Source organism: Pygocentrus nattereri, chromosome 25 (genome assembly GCF_015220715.1).
Source record: "Pygocentrus nattereri isolate fPygNat1 chromosome 25, fPygNat1.pri, whole genome shotgun sequence".
In the NCBI taxonomy this organism is placed as follows: domain Eukaryota; kingdom Metazoa; phylum Chordata; class Actinopteri; order Characiformes; family Serrasalmidae; genus Pygocentrus; species Pygocentrus nattereri.
The window spans coordinates 585,966-605,000 of NC_051235.1; the positions used below are offsets into that span (position 1 = coordinate 585,966).

Consider the following 19,035-nt stretch of genomic DNA (forward strand, 5'->3'; position numbering starts at 1 on the left):
ATGTCATATTCAATATTGCATAAATATAAGGATAAATACAATACTACAATACTGTAATATTGTATATTTAGTCATTTTTTATTTGTTTGTTTGCAGCTTCATACCGTTGATTTGTAATCATACAAACTTTGGACAGGACGAGTATTTTAGAATATTTTGTTTTAAATCTGCCACTACAATGGTTTCATTTTACTGAAAACATTGACTCCAAACTTTTGAGCAGAGTACATTTGATATTGACAAGTTTGAATTTGTGAATTGTTTCCGTTTCTTGTTTTGTGATTAAAAAAAGGACAAAAACAAATAAAAAGATTATTTTTTCTGCAAAACAGAAATTTTTCATCTCATTCAAATCACAGTAAAACATCCCTTTTCTACACACAAACACAAATGTGGTATGGAATGAAAGTTTATAATCTGCACTTTCCAGTTTCTCCTCTTGAGGTACGTTCTTACATGATTTGTTATCTTTGGAAACAACTCCACTTCTAAATGTTAAAGAGCAAGAAAATCTCCAAACTGTGCAGGACTCTGGGTCTCCAGGACCTGAGTTGGGCTACCTTGAACTAAATAAAGGAATACAGAGAAAAGATGGAGGTGGGATGGATGTATGTATGGATGGAGGGATGAAGAGAAGAGCTGATGGTAGGATGAAAGTGCTCACTTGGTTGTCTGCTGAGAGGCGGGGCATGGAAATGGTCCTCCCATGCCCTTCCATTGGGTGAAAAGTCTCAGTGTCCGAGTAACCGCCCCCAACAGGCCCCATCTCCCTCATTTCTACTGTCTGCAAAACAGAAGGACAGCGTGTGGGCCAGCCTGGATCTCCAGCTTTACAAGGCAATCTCCTGATATAAACTCAGCCTGGTTCAAACCTGAGACCAACTCAACCTATTAAGGCCAAATTGGGGTGTAATCTAAGGAGGGGCAGGGATACATTCCCTCCAACGTTGAAAAGAAGCCATGTCACCCTCCCAGTATAAGACTATAATATACTAAGACTATAATATATAATATAATATATAATATATAAGTATAATACACACAATGAAAGAATGCATGCATTAAGACACATGGGCCTCTTACTTTAAAATGTAGATTCTAAAAGGCGTAATCACACCTAGAGGTGGCAGCAGTGAGTAATGTTTGTTTATTCGAGCTTAGCCTGTTTGAGTTGGAAATTCTACTTGAATGTTGAACGTTAAGGAGAAGCCACTAGACCTGATTTATTGATTGCTTTTCTAGATCTCTATAGGGATAGCTAAGGTAGCTTTAAGTGGTTATGCAACTAACGCTGAAGTCATTAGCATGTAGGCTATCACTATTAGAGGTCTGCACTGGCATGCAATTGAAGCCTGAACTCAACCTGTATCTGCACATTTCAGACTGACCTGGAGTCCAAACCAAGCCCAAAAATTGTACACGACCAGAAACCCAGCCTGAACCTTGAAAGTTGGTTTGGGTAACAGACCTCTAATAACTTTACAGTTAACTAGCTTTCTGCAGACGTGACTGCCCACAGCTCAGAGTGTCCCCATTCCCTGTGTTGCTGTGTGAACACTGCTGGCTGGTGAGTGGGTGCAAAGGCCTGCAGGGCGGCGCTAGAGCACACGCAGGAAGAGATGACAGTGTGTTGGTGGAGTAGAGCAGTCAGACAGTGAGAGAGGAAGCAGCCAGGCCATGTGGAAGGGCAGGAAACATGGGCAACAGAGACCAGGGGTGAGCAACAGTGAGGCAAGAGAACCTTCAACCACCAACGGGAGAGAGCAGCAGCAGAAACAGACAGAGAGAGAGACTGACAGAGGAAGAGAGGAAAGGATGGAGGGATGGATAAGGGAAAACACTGCCGCTAGTGAAAATGTTTGACAGACAATTGTACCATTTATCCATTTTCACCCTTGGGTCACGAGTAATATTACAGGATTGCTATAAGAAGCTTATAGTAAATTCAAATGGCTAAAGTTTACTACAGGATGCTACAGGATGCTACGCAAGTATTACAGATTATTATGAGACAGCACTATCGTACCGTTTCTTTTCTTCTTTTAGTATTGCCACACATGCTTTTGCAAGGGTTAAATAAGGTTAATACGAAGTGTCAAAATATGTGCCACTTTACAAATAATTTTGAACGAGGAAAAGTGGTTAAAAAGAAGTTTACTTTGCTTTCCTGTAGGAACATCTCACTCCTCTGTCTTTAATTCAGAACAATTTCCTATTCACCTCATGCACTTGGCAGCACGAGTGGTTCAAGTTCAAGCCATGGACGTTTTGAAAGCATCGACACAGCTAGGCTAGCTTACCAACATAGCTAGGTATTATTAAATGAAATACAATCCCAATTCTGAAAAAAAAAATCATCTAATAAAAATTCAACACTTGTTTTTTTATGTTATGGTTTTCAGTGTCTAGAACGTCAGTTTCCGCAGCCAGAGAGACAAAGCAATGAAGACTGTGGTTGGCAGAAGCACAAAGGGTCTGAAACACAAGTGGCCAAGCAGAGACTGCAAAAATGGAAATGAAACAGATGTGGACAGCTGTGGTGTGAGTGCAGAACAGAACAGCTCCTAGTGGCCAGGGTGAGGAACTGCAGTGTGGATCACTAATCCCCCCTCCACACTCCCCATGAGAGGGGCGTCAAGGCGGTACCTGCAGGTAGGGTTACGGGTTACCTGTGGGTTGTGGCGGTTGTCATGGTGATCATCATAGGGTCTATCAGAGTTCCAGTTGTCAGGGGCAGATTTATGGAACATCTCCTGAGCTCTTGGAGTAACCCACGACTGACTGTCCATTAAACTAGAGTCCACAGGCCTGAACCAAACACACAGGTCAGTTAGATACACAATTACAGACAAATTTGTTCCCACACACACACACAGAAATACAATGATGGCAAAAGAAATACAGCTGAGAGAAGATAGAACAGAAAAGCTTCACCTATGGGTCAAAGAGAAGAAGAAGAATTAAGAAAGGCAAAACAGTGAACAGAAAAACACAGAAAGTAGATATGTCTCAAAGTCAAAGAGACCTTGTTAACGTGTGTATATGAAGGCTCCACTTCAGAACTCATTCACACATAATGGTGATGGCCGTGGTAGGCTGTATTGGCTTGCAGACATAAGCAATGTGAAGGATTGAAGTCTGGAAGGATTGTAGGGTTTTGAAGGTCAGGAAAGACAAAGAGTGATTAAAGTTGTAAAAGAATTGTGCGTGACTGAATGTCTGGAAGTACTATGGGTGGTTGAGGCTCTGGAAGGCTTGAGAGTGATTTGAAGTTCTGGAATGAGCCTTTGCCAGGATGTTTGTCAAGTGGCTTGTATCTGCCATGGTGGCCAAGTGGTCTTTGTCAGCATGGTGGCTAACAGGCCTTTGCTGGCATGGTGGCCAAGTTCACTTTATCTGAAATGGTGGCCAAGTGGCCTTTATCTTGCATGGTGGGTAAATGGCCTTTTTCTGGCATGGCAGTCAGGTGGCTTGTAAGTGTCTGGAAAGATTGTGGGCAACTGGAGGTCTGGAATTTAAGGTCTGGAAGGACACACCAGCTGACTCCTTTCAGTGCTCAGAAATAAAGGAGTTTTTCCTGGCCAAAATGTTCAACAAAATGGGACAGGCTTCAGTGATGTAATGGCATCTACTTCAGCTTCATTCTTGGGTTTAGATTTGTTGGTGAATGAAGTGAGTGGTTGAAGATCTGGAAGGATTCATGGTGATTAAAGATCTGGAGGGATGGTGGGTAATTTAAGGTCACAAAGGAGTAGATGACTTGAAGGTCTTAAAGGACTGTGAGTTGAAAGGTCTGGAACGAGTGTTCATGGTCTGGAAGAACTGAGGATGAATTGAGTCTGTCAAATGATCAGAAATGAAGCGCATATTTGAAGGATTCTACAAAACGGGACAGTATTCAGTGACATAACATCTGAGAGAGCTACCTCTGCTGCTTCCTTGACTTTGAGACAACATGGAGAGATGTGGGATACAGTGAAAACATGATACTGAGATAGTTTACTCACAAGCTGTTGACTGTGTCCTGCTGTAGATCAGTCAGGCCATTGACCCCCTGATCCCCGTCCTGATTGGGGGACGGCTCCATGCGCTGAAACATTAATGGCGTTCGGTTCTGTGTGAGATATGACATGGCCGACAGCCGGGGTCACACACACACTTATGGGAACAAGGGGTCACATACACACACAAGCCACCTTGCAATACACTGGTGGAGCTTCAGACAGCAGAAGTCAGCCAGAGGGCACTGTGGGAAAGAGAGTCCCTCATGCCCTCACCCAAGCTGAGTGGAGCTGAGCCTTGTCCATCCAGTCCATCGCTAATGAGGGGTTATAAACACTTTTGCTACCAAATCTGTCTGAGTCTTCTAAATTCATTAACCCTTAGAAGTCCAGACCAGTGGTCCCCATTAGATTTTTCTAGGGAACTACAATTATAGAGGCTACAACAAGTCCACAATAAGTTTATATCTGACATGCTGGCCAAGTGGCCTTTGCTGGTGTGGTGGCCAAATGGCCTTTGCTGGAATGGTGGCTGATTGGCTTTTGTCTGGCATGGTAGCCAAGCAGTCTTTGCTGGCATTGGGGCTAAGCAGCCTTTTTCTGGTATGGGTGCCAAGTGGCATTTGCTGGCATGATGTCAAGTGGCGTTTATCTTGCTTGGTGGCTAAATGTCAATTAACTTGCATGATGGCTCAGTGGCCTATGCCAGGATGTTGATCAAGAGGCATGTATCTGGTATAACGGCCAAGTGGTCTTTGTTAGCATGGCAGCCAAGTAGCTTTTATAAGCAAGGTGGCTAACTGGCATTTGCTGGTATGGTGTTTAGGTAGCCTTTCTTTGGCCTGGCGGCCAAGTGGTCCTTTTATGGCATGGTGGTCAAGAGGTCTTTATCTGGCAAAGTGGCCAAATGGCCTTTGCTGGCATGGTGGTCAATTGGACTTTACCTTAGATGGTGGCTAAATGCCCTTTGCCAGGATGGTGGCCAAGTGGCTTTTAAGTGCCATGGTGGCCAAGTGGTCTTTATTTGGCATGGTGGCCAATTGACCTTTATCTGACATGGTGGCCAAATGGCTTTTGCTGGCATGATGTTTGCAAGTGGTCTTCATTGGCATGATTATTAACTGGTTTTTGATGACATGGTGGCCAAGTAGCCTTTATCTGGCATGGTGGTCAAGTGGCCTTTGTTGGCCTGGGGGCTAAATTACCTTTATCTGCCATGGTGATCAAGTGGCCTTTATCTTACATTGTGGCTAAGCTGTCTTTTTTTGACATGGTGGTCAAGTGGCTTTTGCTGGCATGGGGGTCAAGTGTCCTTTACCTTGCAAGGTGGCTAAGTAGCCTTTGCCAGGATGTTGGTCGAATGGCTTGTATCTGCCATGGTGGTCATTTGGTCTTTGTTAGCATGGTGGTTAGGCAGCCTTTATTTTACATGGTGGCCAAATGGCCTCCATTAGCATGGGAGTCAAGTGGCCCTTTTATGGCATGGTGGTCAAGAGGTCTTTATCTGGCAAAGTGGCCAAATGGCCTTTGCTGGCATGGTGGCAAAAGTTGACTACTGCCATGGTGACTTTAATTTTTATAATTTTGTGTGGTTCCATAAGTTGAATAGACATTTTCTTTATTGTTGAATGTTTTCATAGGCATCTGTGACATCACCTGCCATGCCCTGAAGGAGTTGCAGTGGAATAACTCAAATGTGTGTGATCTACATTTGTAACTGACATGTCTAAGAGTGTATTTCTGTGTTTCTTCTAATTATTTCAATGCCAACAAATAATAGAAAGGCACAACATTAATGAGGTTTTTCTCTCTACAAAGCCATTGTGCACACACAACAGCTAAACTGAACCTTCTACCTACAACGTGATCTGAACTGAATCTTTGAGCTACAAGCAAGAAAAAATGCAAAAATATCAATAATCTTATTATTGCAAGCCATAACTGTGACTTCTAAGGGTTAACGTTGCTGTGCATCATCTGATTGATCAGTTGGCCAATCTGATCAGGCTTCTGAGACTCAGAGACTGTAGCAGCTGGAGGTTACACTGAGAACCTCACCATAACAACCAACAAACTGATAATGAAGACACATTTGGGGAGAGAAAATTTCATGTTAGAAACACTCAGTAAAACAATCAATTAATCAATTGATCAGTAAAGACAGAAGGGCAGAACAGGTGAGGGGCAGAGAGACAGAGATATGGAGAACATGGGGAAGAGCTGTTAACAACAGACAAGAAAACATGGAAACAATACACAAATTAAAAAACAAATATGTGTGAAAGCTAACAAAACAAAGACAGGGTGTAAGAGAGAGTTGTTGAGACTGAGAGACACAGAGGCTCATGCAGTGAGACAGTATAATTCTGTGTCTCCGTCGTATACTAGACCATAATTAATAGGGATTATACTGTGTACTAATCGTGTCCATAAGTGTAAGATTTTGAAAGATTCGTGCTATGCCAACATATGTCATATCAACATGCTGTCTGGTGGGTTTACTGAATTTAAACAAAAACACTAGTTAATTTATTCGTTTTTTTGCTTTCATTTGCTCTTTTACTTTTTATTTGTCTTTCTTTGAGGTGGCAAAGATGCTCCTGCAGAGGGTTGTTGTTAACTTTACAGCTTAATCTTGTTAGCTATATAGGTTAGTGGTGAAAACAGTTATTTAACAAATAAAGAACAAGTGACATGACAAGTGCAGATACTGCTGAAAAGTCCAGCTAAGACCAGCTGGTTTGGGGCCACCTGTCACACTTTTAGAGGGAAATGTCACTTGCCAGATCACCTTCATCCCATGATGAAACCTGAAGGGAGTGGTCAGTACCCCATCCACAGGGAAGAAGGGATCACTAAATGGTTTGATGAGCATAAAGAAATAATGTAAACCACATGTTATAGGTCTACAGTCACCATATCGCAACACAACTGAACACCTACGGGAGAATTTTGAATTTTGATGTGGCAGCCTGCATTCTCCACCACTAGCGAGAAAACACCAACCGAAACACCCTCTTCATCTGAGGATATTTAAGAAGATGAAGCATAATGTAAATTAGCAGATGTAAACATTTGTAAAAGACACAGATTCAAAAGCGGCTTAAATGAACTGTTATCGTCTTTTTTAGGGATGGATAGACATGAGCAACGGAGACTAACACTCAAATGTGGTGACTCTTTGGGCCCAGAGTGAGTTGCAGGTGATGGGAGGTGGAGTCATTTAATGGGCTACTGAGACACACTGGCACAAAGGTGTTTGGTCTCTTTCAAAGGCTTTTCTAACTGGATAGCTGGAACCTGGAGCACAGGTAGACATCTCGAGCCAACTTGGGACCTAATGCCATTCGAGGATTCTGCATGTTGGCTTTCCTATAGTGGCCTTTAACTAGTAGTTGGTGACTCAATTCAGTACTGCTGTGTTTGGGGTTTATTTTTCAATAGCTCAAATGTGAGAATGCTAGCCCGCGAGAACAATGTTCCCTCCCTCCAGTACAGTTCCACAGACTTGTAGACATTGGGTCAAGGTACATTGAAGCTTGTGGCCTAACATTTTACTAAGAAATTTAATTTCAGTTTTTTTCCAGCATGTATTATTATATAATCGCTGCTGTCAAAACAAACTTTCACATGTCCATTTTTGACATTTTTCAGATTTTGACATAATTTGAAAATACCCATGGTCCTATACAGTCATGGCCAAAAGTTTTGAGAATGATACAAATATTAATTTTTACAAAGTCTACTGCTTCAGTTTTTATAATGGCAATTTGCTTATACTCCAGAATGTTATAAAGAGTGATCAGCTTAACAGCAATTAATTGCAAAGTCAATATTTGCCTAGAAAATGAACTTTATCCCCCAAAACACATTTAAACTTCATTGCAGCCCTGCCTTAAAAGGACCAGCTAACATCGTTTCAGTGATTGCTCCATTAACACAGGTGTGGGTGTTGATGAGGACAAGATCAATCTGTCATGATTAAGTAAGAATGACACCACTGGACACTTTAAAAGCAGGCTGGTGCTTGGCATCATTGTTTCTCTTCTGTTAACCATGGTTATCTCTAAAGAAACACATGCAGTCATCATTGCACTGCACAAAAATGGCCTAACAGGGAAGAGTATCGCAGCTAGAAAGACTGCACCTCAGTCAACAGTCTATCGCATCATCAAGAACTTCAAGGAGAGGAGGTTCCATTGTTGCCAAAAAGGCTCCAGGGCGCCCAAGAAAGACCAGCAAGCGCCAGGACCGTCTCTTAAAAGTGTTTCAGCTACGGGATCGGGCTACCAGCAGTGCAGAGCTTGCTCAGGAATGGCAGCAGGCAGCTGTGAGTGCATCTGCACGCACTGTGAGGCGGAGACTCTTGGAGCAAGGCCTGGTCTCAAGGAGGGCAGCAAAGAAGCCACTTCTCTCCAGAAAAAACATCAGGGGCAGACTGATATTCTGCAAAAGGTACAGGGAGTGGACTGCTGAGGACTGGGGTAACGTCATTTTCTCTGATGAATCCCTTTTCCGATTGTTTGGGACATCTGGAAAACAGCTTGTTTGGAGAAGACGAGGTGAGCGCTACCACCAGACTTGTCTCATGCCAACTGTAAAGCATCCTGAAACCATTCATGTGTGGGGTTGCTTCTCAGCCAAGGGAATCGGCTCTCGCAGTCTTGCCTAAAAACACAGCCATGAATAAAGAATGGTACCAGAATGTCTTCCGAGAGCCACTTCTCCCAACCGTCCAAGAGCAGTTTGGTGATCAACAATGCCTTTTCCAGCATGATGGAGCACCTTGCCATAAAGCAAAGGTGATAACTAAATGGCTCAGGGAACAAAACAGAGATTTTGGGTCCATGGCCTGGAAACTCCCCAGATCTTAGTCCCATTGAGAACTTGTGGTCAATCATCAAGAGACGGGTGGACAAACAAAAACCTACAAATTCTGACAAAATGCAAGCATTGATTGTACAAGAATGGACTGCTATCAGTCAGGATTTGGTCCAGAAGTTGATTGAGAGCATGCCAGGGAGAATTGCAGAGGTCCTGAATAAGAAGGGTCAACACTGCAAATATTGACTTGCTGCATTAACTCATTCTAACTGTCAATAAAAGCTTTTGTTACTCATAATATGATTGCAATTATATTTCTGTATGTGATAAAAACATCCGACAAACACACATAAAAACCAGAGGGCAGCAGATCATGTGAAAATATAATATTTGTGTCATTCTCAAAACTTTTGGCCATGACTGTATATATTGTGCGTAAATTTCATGATGAATGGCCCAATAAAAATGACCTAAAATGACTTGGAAAGACGGTCTGGTTCTATTAACTTACATTAAAAGTAAAGAATGTTTATATATATGTGTGTATTTATGTGTATATGTATATATGTGTGTATGTATATATGTGTATATGTGTGTATGTATATATGTGTGTATGTGTATATGTATGTATGTATATATATATATATATATATATATATATATATATATATATATATATATATATATATATATATATGTGTGTGTGTGTGTGTGTTTATGTGTATATGTGTGTATGTATATATATATATATATATATATATATATATGTGTGTGTGTGTGTATGTGTATATGTATATATGTGTGTATGTGTATATGTGTGTATGTATATATGTGTGTATGTATATATGTATATATGTGTGTATGTGTGTATGTATATATACATACACACAAACAGAAATTATGTGCAGCATAGAACTGAGACACAGTCTGACAAGGAGATAATCAGGTAGGTGAGTAGTGCACAGTAATATAGAGCGGCTTGTGTGGAGCTTTGGGAACAGGTAAAGAAATCACTCTGACACACAAACACACAAAAAGACAAAATACACACACAAACACACACTCTTATATGCACACACAAACACTGGGGAGTGAGAGTGTCCAAGCTTCTTCAGCTAAATATGGGGTGAGTCCATTAAAGCCTTTGCAGTAACGTAGTTCTGATGGACAGATGAGGACATAACACTCCTCCTGTAAGGAGCTATGGACACTGTTTCTGGCAGGACACAGGAACTTCAACAGGGAGGAAACACACACTGAAGAACGGCCATGTAGTATCAGTCATCATAACAGTCACATCTCATTTATACCTGCAAAGCTGTTATCTGCATTTTTCAACATGCTTATAAATGAAACCAGGCTAAGACAGGACTGACAGAATTCAGCCTAATGTTAAAGGTCCATCCTCAGCTGAGGAAGCAATGAAGCACAATGTAAACTAGCTCAGGTAAACATCTGTAGAGACTCAGATTTATGAGCAGCTTTAATGTGAATTGTTATCATCCCTCAGTCTTAAGTTATGAGCAAAATGTGGCAACTCTTTGAGCTGTCCGGTTTGCTTTGCCCCGAGTGGAAAGCAAACGTTTTGTTGCCTTTGAAGTATCAGCTGATGAGTTAACAGCCCACCAATGCTAGAGTAGCCAACTGACATGGGACCCCCCAAATACCAGGGGGTATTTACGCACTGGATGCAAGGTCAAGTCTTATACCAAAGGTGGTCATCCACAGCCGAGCAAAGTTTCAGACCTTTGATCATGTTGTCTACTACTACTAAGCTGGCTACCTAAGAGTTGAACAAACATGCTTTTACCCAGCGATCAGCAGGGCTCAGGGTGGGATGAAGGGTTTTTTGAGGGAAAGAAAAGAGAAACTTGTTTTTTGTGTGTGAACTGATACCTGCTCCTCCCGCAGTGCCTGCAGCTTTTTGGCCTTGCTCTGCCGGTAGTACTCCATGATCATCATGGCAGCGTAGATCTTGCCCACCGTCAGGTCTGTGGCTGCTGAGAGGACGCAAAAGTTACCCTGCACAATTAGACGGGGCTGGAATGGACCCTGAGCCAAGAGGGGAATGGGAGTGGGAGACAGAACACAACACAACACAAACACAGTACAAACACATAGAGCCAGCCTCTTACACATTTCACACCCAGGATTGGGATGTACTGGAATACAAGTATTGGGAACATGTATTCAGAATGCAGAAATCAAGTATCTGATGGTCAGTCCTCAGAATGTAGATGGATACACAAGGCAGATATTTCAGCACCTCTTCATAGGCTCATAACTCCGGATGTGAGTCTTGTGGTAAGATGCAATGGAAAGGGCGACTCTACAGATTCAGAAATAGTTTGAACCGGATTTCTGTGCTGTGTTATGTGGGTGAGTTTGGGTTGCTGCCATTGGTTCTAGCATAACTATTTATACCAATTCAGCCAAACTGTAAAGCTCAGCATAAGACACTGGCTCATAGAGTCACAACATGGACAAATCAGACACATAGAAACAATTCAGGCTCTATTGAAATTTACGTTACACTGACAAACACGGCACAGCACGTTACAGATACGGAACATGTGAAGTACGTCACAGAGCCGATTGTCTTTTCACAGGCAGATTCTCATTCAGTGACATAATAGTAATAACCTTTAAAATTACTGTACTTCATGTTCCTAAGAGGACTCAGGAGATGTACCTCAATGAGAGTCATCACTGTAATACTCACTGCACTCATTCTGTAATAACCCTGGCAGGTATGAGATTCTTCAAATCAATTTTACCCAATACTCTCTAGCATTACCTAGAATTTACATGAGAAACGCTACACAAATTTAAAAATCTGGAGCTGATGACTTTGCTAAGTTTGGAGGACAGCGTGAAGCATCCTACGTAGTTGTGATGACAGTCATGGTCGTTCCCAAGTATTTCAAAATGCACTCTACAAAAGATACTAACATGCAATGTGAAAACATTATATATCTTCACTATATAAAATGCTGACAAATCTAGTTTTACTGCTTACAGTTATATATTATACATTTTTTTACTAAATAATTTTACAAATATGCTGTATCTTTCACAATACACACATATCTGTAAACATATTTTATATTTGTCACATTGAAAAGGATGTAAGCAGAGTTTAACCTAGGGAGGGTAATCTGAGGCTCTAATCTGAGGAGTATTTTTTTTTGCCTTTCACGTACTGGAGTGAAAAGACTTCTATAGAGAATCCATCTATAGTGAGGCACCCTCTGATAACAGGGATGAAGAGAGGAAGAGAAAGGAGAGGGGATGGAGGAGGAGACACATAATCAGGGGAAAATAAGGAAGGTAGCAACTTGTAAACAGAAAGGTTTATGTTGATCTGTTCTAAAGTAATGACTAATGAATCTAAACTTCTGTGCGAGCACTGGTTCTGGAGGTTGATGGAAGTTAAAATGTAGGAAAGGTACTGGAGGGTGAGGCAAGGTTCGGAAGGCTAAGGGAAGGATCTGAAGTTTCGGGGAAGGTTGAGGGAAGGTTGGTTGAAATGTTAGAGAAGATTCTGAAGGCTGAGGGAAGGACCTAGGGGATAAGTGAGAGTCCACAATCTTAGTGGAGGTCCTGGATGTACTGGAAAATTTAGCTGAAAGATAAGATCAGATTACACTGGAAGATGAGGGAAGGCTAGTAAGAAATTGAGGGAATGTTAGCTGGAGATTGAAGGGAGTTAAAAAGGAGGATGAAGGGAAGATGGAAGGTATGGGGAAGGTTCTAGTAGATCGAATGTGAGCTGTAGTTTGAGTGAAGGCAACCAGAGAAGTTGAAGGAGGCTCTGGAGGCTGAGGGAAGGTTCTAGGGGATGAGGGAAGGTTACTTGGAAAGTTAGCTGGCAGTTGAGGAAAGATTAGCTGCAGGATGAGGGAAGGTTAGCTGGAGTATGAGGGCAGGTTAGTAGGTTAATTCGAAAATCCTAGAGGATCATGGAGGGCAAGTTGGAGGTTGAGGGATTGTGAGCTGTAGATTCAGGGAAGACAACCAGAGGCTAAGGGAAAGTTCTGCAAGTTACAGGGAAGCTCTGAAGGTTGAGGGAAAATTCTTGAGGGTGAGGGAAGGTTAGCTGAAAAGTGAGGGAAGGTTCTGGAGTTTGAAGAAATGTTGGCTTAAAGGTTAAGAAAGGTTCTAGGAGTTGACAGAAGGTTCTAGAAGGTGAGGGAAGATAGTGCGAAAGCTGGAGGTTCTGAGGTAAGATTAGCTGCATGACAAGTGCAGGTTAGTAGGTTGAGGGAACATTAGCTAGAAGTTACAGGGGAGGTTCAGGAGAGTCAGGGAAGGTTACCTGAACGTTGAGAGAATGTAAGCTGTGGAGTGAGGGAAGGCAACAAAAGGTTGAGGAATAGCTGTGAAAGTTGAACAAATGTTCCGTAGGTTGAGAGAAGGAAGGCTTCAGGAAAGGTTTGTAGGAATTTGTGGAGGGACCGCCTGATCAGAGGGTGCAGAGCAGTGAGTGAGAGAAGCTCCTCTGATGAGTTGGTGATCTGATTTGCCGTGTCGGTCGGTACAAACCCCTCTACAACATACCCTTGTGTGGGGTGACCAGCAGGTCCAGGTTCTTCTGGGACAAATTCGGCCAAATTGCCATCATCTCCTTACGCAGCTCTGCATCCATCTGGTGCTTGTCTGCTCCTCCTGAAAGCGTGGGATTTCAAGGCATACAATTGTGGTGACGTGAGACATCTTAGTGAGTTCAGTCATTTACAAAAGCATCATAAATGAATCAAATCGTTGTGTCAGAAAGTTACACCCTTATCTAAAGACCTACATAAAGAGAGATAAAGACAGATCCTATGCTATGGGCAGATGTTCCATACCCTTAGCAATCTTGATGTCAAGTGCAGTGCGAATTAAGGCCATCAGGGTGGAGTTGAAATGCACTGTGTTGTCATCAGCAACAGGCAAATCCATACGTAGCAGTCTCTGTGGAGAGTCAATCAGTGGAGTTGAGAGTGTGTGCACATGTCTTAAAACCATTCAAACCTCCAATCAGAAGTTTTGCTGGACAGACAAAAGGTGGAGGGAGCTCAATGGGTGGTGGCCAAAACATGATTGACAGGCCCCTTATCTCTGTTGTTGTGGGTGCATTTGCCTCTGCTGGAGTTTGCATTAAGTGCACCCATACTTAGTTATCATGTTGAGCCTCTTACATTTGTTTAGATCTTCCAGAGTACCAACTTTTACTCTGTATACTGTAAGCGAAAAGCACAGAACTTCTCAATGAAGACCCAGATATGTCTAAGGGACATCTGTGAGAGTGATGAGCTGAACAACTACAGTCTAATGGACTATTTCAGCAAGTCATATTATACCTGTAGGTACCAGTCAAAAGTTTGGAACCATCTGCCTGAATACTTTTCAGTCTTCTAAAAGCTCATGCTTAAACATTTGCGGTTAATGCTAACATTTAGATTTCATAGGAACACCTTATGTGCATATGTGGACTTCTTCAAGTCTGAAAGGATCCCAGGTGATTGTGTGTGCAAAGCTGGATCAAAGCACTAGAACAACACTTTCTTTTACAGTACAAGTTCTAGGTACCAACTGGGTAAGTGTGAGGTGAACATTAGGTGTTATTTTGGGTATCATGATGGTAAGTTTCAAGACTAAATATCACTGGAATGCGAAACAGGTTTTACACTAACATGGCAAGTGTGAGCTATCGTGTAATGATTTTGGGAAAGTAAGTACCCAGAACTGTGGTCACCAACCCTCCTCTTGGAGGTCTTCTTTCCTGTAAAGTTAACTCCAATCTGCGTCCAGTAACCTGGCCTGCCCCTTACTTAACTCTAATAAATCTGCCAATCATGGACTAAGGAAGAGGTTGATTAGCTGGAGCAGGTGTGGCAGATTGTGGTTGGAACTCGGCTCTGCAGGAAGGTAGATCTTCAGGCCCAGGGTTGAAAACCACTTTCCTAGAACATACTAGAATATCTAATAATTTTACTAGCAGGTTCGCTGTCTGTAAACCGATGCTATAAACTTTCCAACATTTATCTTTTTGGGCGTTGGGGAGATCCTGCTGCCACAGCTCATAGAACCTTTGTATCACCTTTTTACTCCATAATAACTACCTGCTAATTCAAGGTTTAAATGAATTTTTAATGAATAAAATTGAGTTTAGTTAGGACTGTCTGGAACATTACAGTGATGTTAGACAAATTAATTACCTAGTACCCAGTTAGCACCTCACCAGTGTTTTACCGAGTCAATACTTACAACTTAGGGGACTGTAAAAGAAACTGTTACCAGCAAAGGGGAGCTTAAAATCTAAACTAGAACACAGTTTGGACTGGCTTAACCCACATTTGTGTTTACAGCTAGTTTAGTTACAGTTGGTTTATGTGTTCACTGTTTTCAAAGAAGTAAAAATAAGAAGTCCAAACTTTTAACTGCTACTGTGTAGGTACGAGCATTTGGAGCTCTCACAGATCTGATGGAAATATTTGCTTTAGGAACCTTCTGACCTAAACACCTGATTTTTCACTGCTACTGCAGCTCAATCCCTGGTGATGGATCAGAGCTCCCCCTACCTGCTGGAGGCAACATTTCCAAACAGCTAAACGGATAAATGAACAAAACGGCGTCTAAGAACAGCTCCACCTGGTGGCCACTGTTTTTCAGACTCCTGTTTTCACTCATTTAATGTTACCTTTGGACAACGAGTGTTGGCCATTGGTTCACAAAGCACGGCATGGCAGGCGTTTAGTGAGCGTGAGAGCCGGTGTGTGAGCGTTCTCCAACGTTCTCCTTCGGACCATTCCGGCACAAGCAGATAAGCCGCAGCTCCAGTTAGCATGCAACGGCTCATGCAGTGACCCTTGACCACCCCCCCCCCTCCCCGCATGCAGCATGCAACGCATGCAACACCCCCCCCCAACAGCACGAGCAGCCGCGCACAGAGAGGACCATTTATCACTTTGTTGATTTTTTTCTCTTTCATTGCACTGATAACTCTTTTTTAGGGGGGTGGGGTTGGTTGTGTTTTCTTTGCTGGTTGGGCTTGTAGCTCATTCGTTGATTGTTTTAGGCTTTTTTGTTCCAGATTCTTTCTGATCTCTCAATGCAGGACGGGTGCGGTCAGTCACTAATGTCAGTTTAGAGTGGCATTCCCTGCGGAGTTACAGAATTACGGAGTTAGAGAGAGTGAGAAGAGGACGAGGGGCTGGGTTAGACACCGGCCAGGTGTAGGGTTGGAGCACAGGTTAGTTCACTCCAGACTGGAAGGCCATGAGATGTTTCCACAGATAAAAAAAAACAATGAAGCAGGCGACGGGTGGGCGTACGCTTGGCGATGGATGGAAGGAATGGTCAGGAAAAGAGCGAGAGAGGGATGATTTGCTTGACAGAAATAAAAGAAACAAGAGAGAGTGAGGGGGAAAGGGGGGAGAGTGATGTGCAGGAAGGCCGACAAGGCCGACAGAACCCCAACTGAATCTAACAGATTACAGACATGTAGCGTAAAAACTCCAAGCAGAAACGTCCCAAACAACCCAAGAGTTTAGCCACAAAGCTCACAGTGAATGGACACATGATAATCTACAGGCTGAAAGTTTGGAAGCAGTGCTAACTTTTTAAAAATAAACATTAAAACGGTATTTTTTTAAGAAATAAGGGGCAGTAATCTGTTTTAGGGATCCAGATTATTGCCCCTCCCCGATCCGATAACAGGCCGATAGCGATTTGACCTTTAGGTTTTCATAGATAATACAGACACACAATTTATGTCATTTATTGCTGCTGTCCAAAAAAGTACAAATGTACATTATATGGCCAAAAGTATCTGGAAACCCCTCCTAATTAAAAGGTGTGTTTCAGGCACACCCACTGCCAATAGTACAACACAGGCAAACACGGCAGTGGAGGTTTGTACTGAAGAGCTCAGTAACTTTTGAATGTGGCTCTGTCATAGGATGCTGCCTCTGCCACAAGTCAGTTTGTGAACTTTCTGCCCTGCTACATCTGCCCCAGACAACAGTAAGTGCTATTATTGTGAAATGGAGCAACGACAGCTCAGCCATAAAGCCATAGACCACACAAACTCAGAGAGTGTAAAAACCCCTATCCTCTGTAGCTTCACTCACTACAGAGCTCCAAACTACCTCTGGAAGTAACATCTGCACAAGAACTGGGTGTCAAGATCATCATGAAATGGGTCTCTATGGCTGAGCAGCTGCACACAGGCCTAAGATCATTATGTGCAATGCCAAGTGTCAGCTGGAGGGGTGTAAAGTGCTGACACTGGACTCTGGATCAGTGGAACCGTGTTCTCTGGAGTGATGAATCTTCTTTAACGGTCAGTCTGATGATGAATCTGGGTTTGGCAAATGCCAGGAGAATGGAATGCAGAGCCAACAGTAAAGTTTGGTGGAGGAGGAATAATAGTTTTAATGGCTTTAGAATGGGATGACCAAGGAGATCACACAGGTGTGGTAGTCAGATGTCCACATACTTTTGGCCACAAAGTGTATCTCTAACCTGGCTACTTTACAGTAGAAGGCAAAAACATTCTTTCCCTCCGATGTAACTTAATGTAATGAGTTTTTTCCGAGTGTTTCTATTTGTCCATTTATCAAGACATTTTGACAACTGCTGAACTGGAATGATGTATAAAAAAGCTGGAGATGCTAATCTGGTATTTAAAACTACAGTAAACGCTGAAATCACAGAGACACTGATTCTGATCCAGACTTATTGACCTCCCTGACGATTTGGCCCACAGTTACTTTTATATTCTGCAGTGAAATCATTTCGCTGCGATATGTAGCTGTGCAGGCGTAGTGGTAAACACTCTGAACTAACCATTTTTACAGCATTGTGAGTTTATATCGCGCAGCAGCCGCTCATCTCGCTCAAACCTGAACAAGCTGCTTCTGCTGATGAGAATTTAAATCCTGAGTTGGTGCGAATGGTAAAGCTGAACGGTTCCCAGGCTATTATGTTCATGCTTGTGGTGGCACGTTGCTCGTGAATCAGTTACGCTCCTGTTGATTTTATTGTAACCAGATCCATCTCATTCCTCTATACAGAAGTTCCTCAAGGTTCCTCAGCTCAACCAGATGAGGTAACATGGGAACGTGGAGATTGAAGAATATACTACACTGTCAGAAATGAAGGTTCTGTTCAGGAACGTTTTCCTCCATCGAGGTCCAAACAGTGTAGCAGTTCCCTCAAAGCTCCAGCAGTGGGTTTAAGGTCTGATTGTGGAGCTTAAATCAGGTTCTCCAGGTGAAAAGTTGGTATTTGTTCCTTTTCATAACCGAATGTTTTAAAACAAAGCAGTAGAGTAAAAGCCTGGAGGCGAGGCGAGGCGGGGTGTGTGGAGTCAGTCCAGCTTAGAACAGATCATTTCAGTGGATTATGGTTCAGATATGTTCCCTGAATGAAGGTGCTGAGATGGAGCCTTGAGGGTTCCACCCCAGTGACCTTTCCTCCTGAGAGTTTACGGTATGAGTGCAGCACCATAACAGCAGCAGAACATTCTGGAACAAACTGCTTTGGCAATTAACATTTGAAATGGACTTAACCGTAAAATATTTATGACAGTTGAAGACATCACTGCTTGCTTCCATACTTTGGGCCTGTCAGGTAAGCTTTTTGTAGCGCGTTCCTACGGTCTCCACTGCAGGAGGCTTAAGAGCTGAAGAAGCTTGTCTGATCTTTACTGATGGACTCGCTTCAGTATGAAAGTCTCCTGAATGAAATACCTTGCAGAACGTCCTTTCGTCATTCACAGATCCCACAACATACCGCACAGAGCCTGGCAAAGTCAAAGACCGCGCAAAACGTCTGTTCAATTCACACAACCAAGCTAAAGTTCTAAGCTGTGCTCAAAGATTGACGGCGGTTCTAGTTCGAAGTCATTTTTGACCTGCTGGAGAGGCGGTTAGAGTTCTTAGAACAACCATGTTTAACAACCCAATTGTCATTTGGGTCAGCCAATGGAATAAGAACAGTTCTCTAGTACCAATCGACACACCAGCTCACTGTTCTAGGTCACGTTCTGGTGCTCTTATTGATGTAGGAGTGCTCGTCTCTTTATCTTCACCCAGAAGGTAAAGAATCTGGCCGATTGTCGGAGCTTCAGCTGCAGGTGTTACAGAACACGGAGAACGCTCTCGAGCACCAGCCGGCCCTGTTGGTACCGATCCTGAGCAGGAACCAAAAATGAAGTAAC

The 19,035-nt window shown here is 42.7% G+C and overlaps 1 protein-coding gene across 21 annotated transcripts in view; it reads right to left on the reverse strand.

Moving 5' to 3' along the window:
- cacna1ab (calcium channel, voltage-dependent, P/Q type, alpha 1A subunit, b) overlaps positions 1-19,035 on the reverse strand; it is a 182,400-nt gene that overhangs the window by 13,189 nt on the left and 150,176 nt on the right. For 8 of the 21 annotated variants that reach the window (XM_037534374.1, XM_037534391.1, XM_037534380.1 and 5 more), the window contains 6 exons: positions 13,676-13,781; positions 13,386-13,493; positions 10,722-10,825; positions 4,008-4,114; positions 2,670-2,808; positions 665-784 (listed from right to left, as the gene is read on the reverse strand). In XM_037534374.1, coding sequence (XP_037390271.1) covers positions 665-784; positions 2,670-2,808; positions 4,008-4,114; positions 10,722-10,825; positions 13,386-13,493; positions 13,676-13,781 — 684 coding nt within the window. The remainder of the gene's footprint in view (positions 1-664; positions 785-2,669; positions 2,809-4,007; positions 4,115-10,721; positions 10,826-13,385; positions 13,494-13,675; positions 13,782-19,035) is intronic. The other 13 variants (XM_037534393.1, XM_037534382.1, XM_037534381.1 and 10 more) reach the window with 4 other exon arrangements.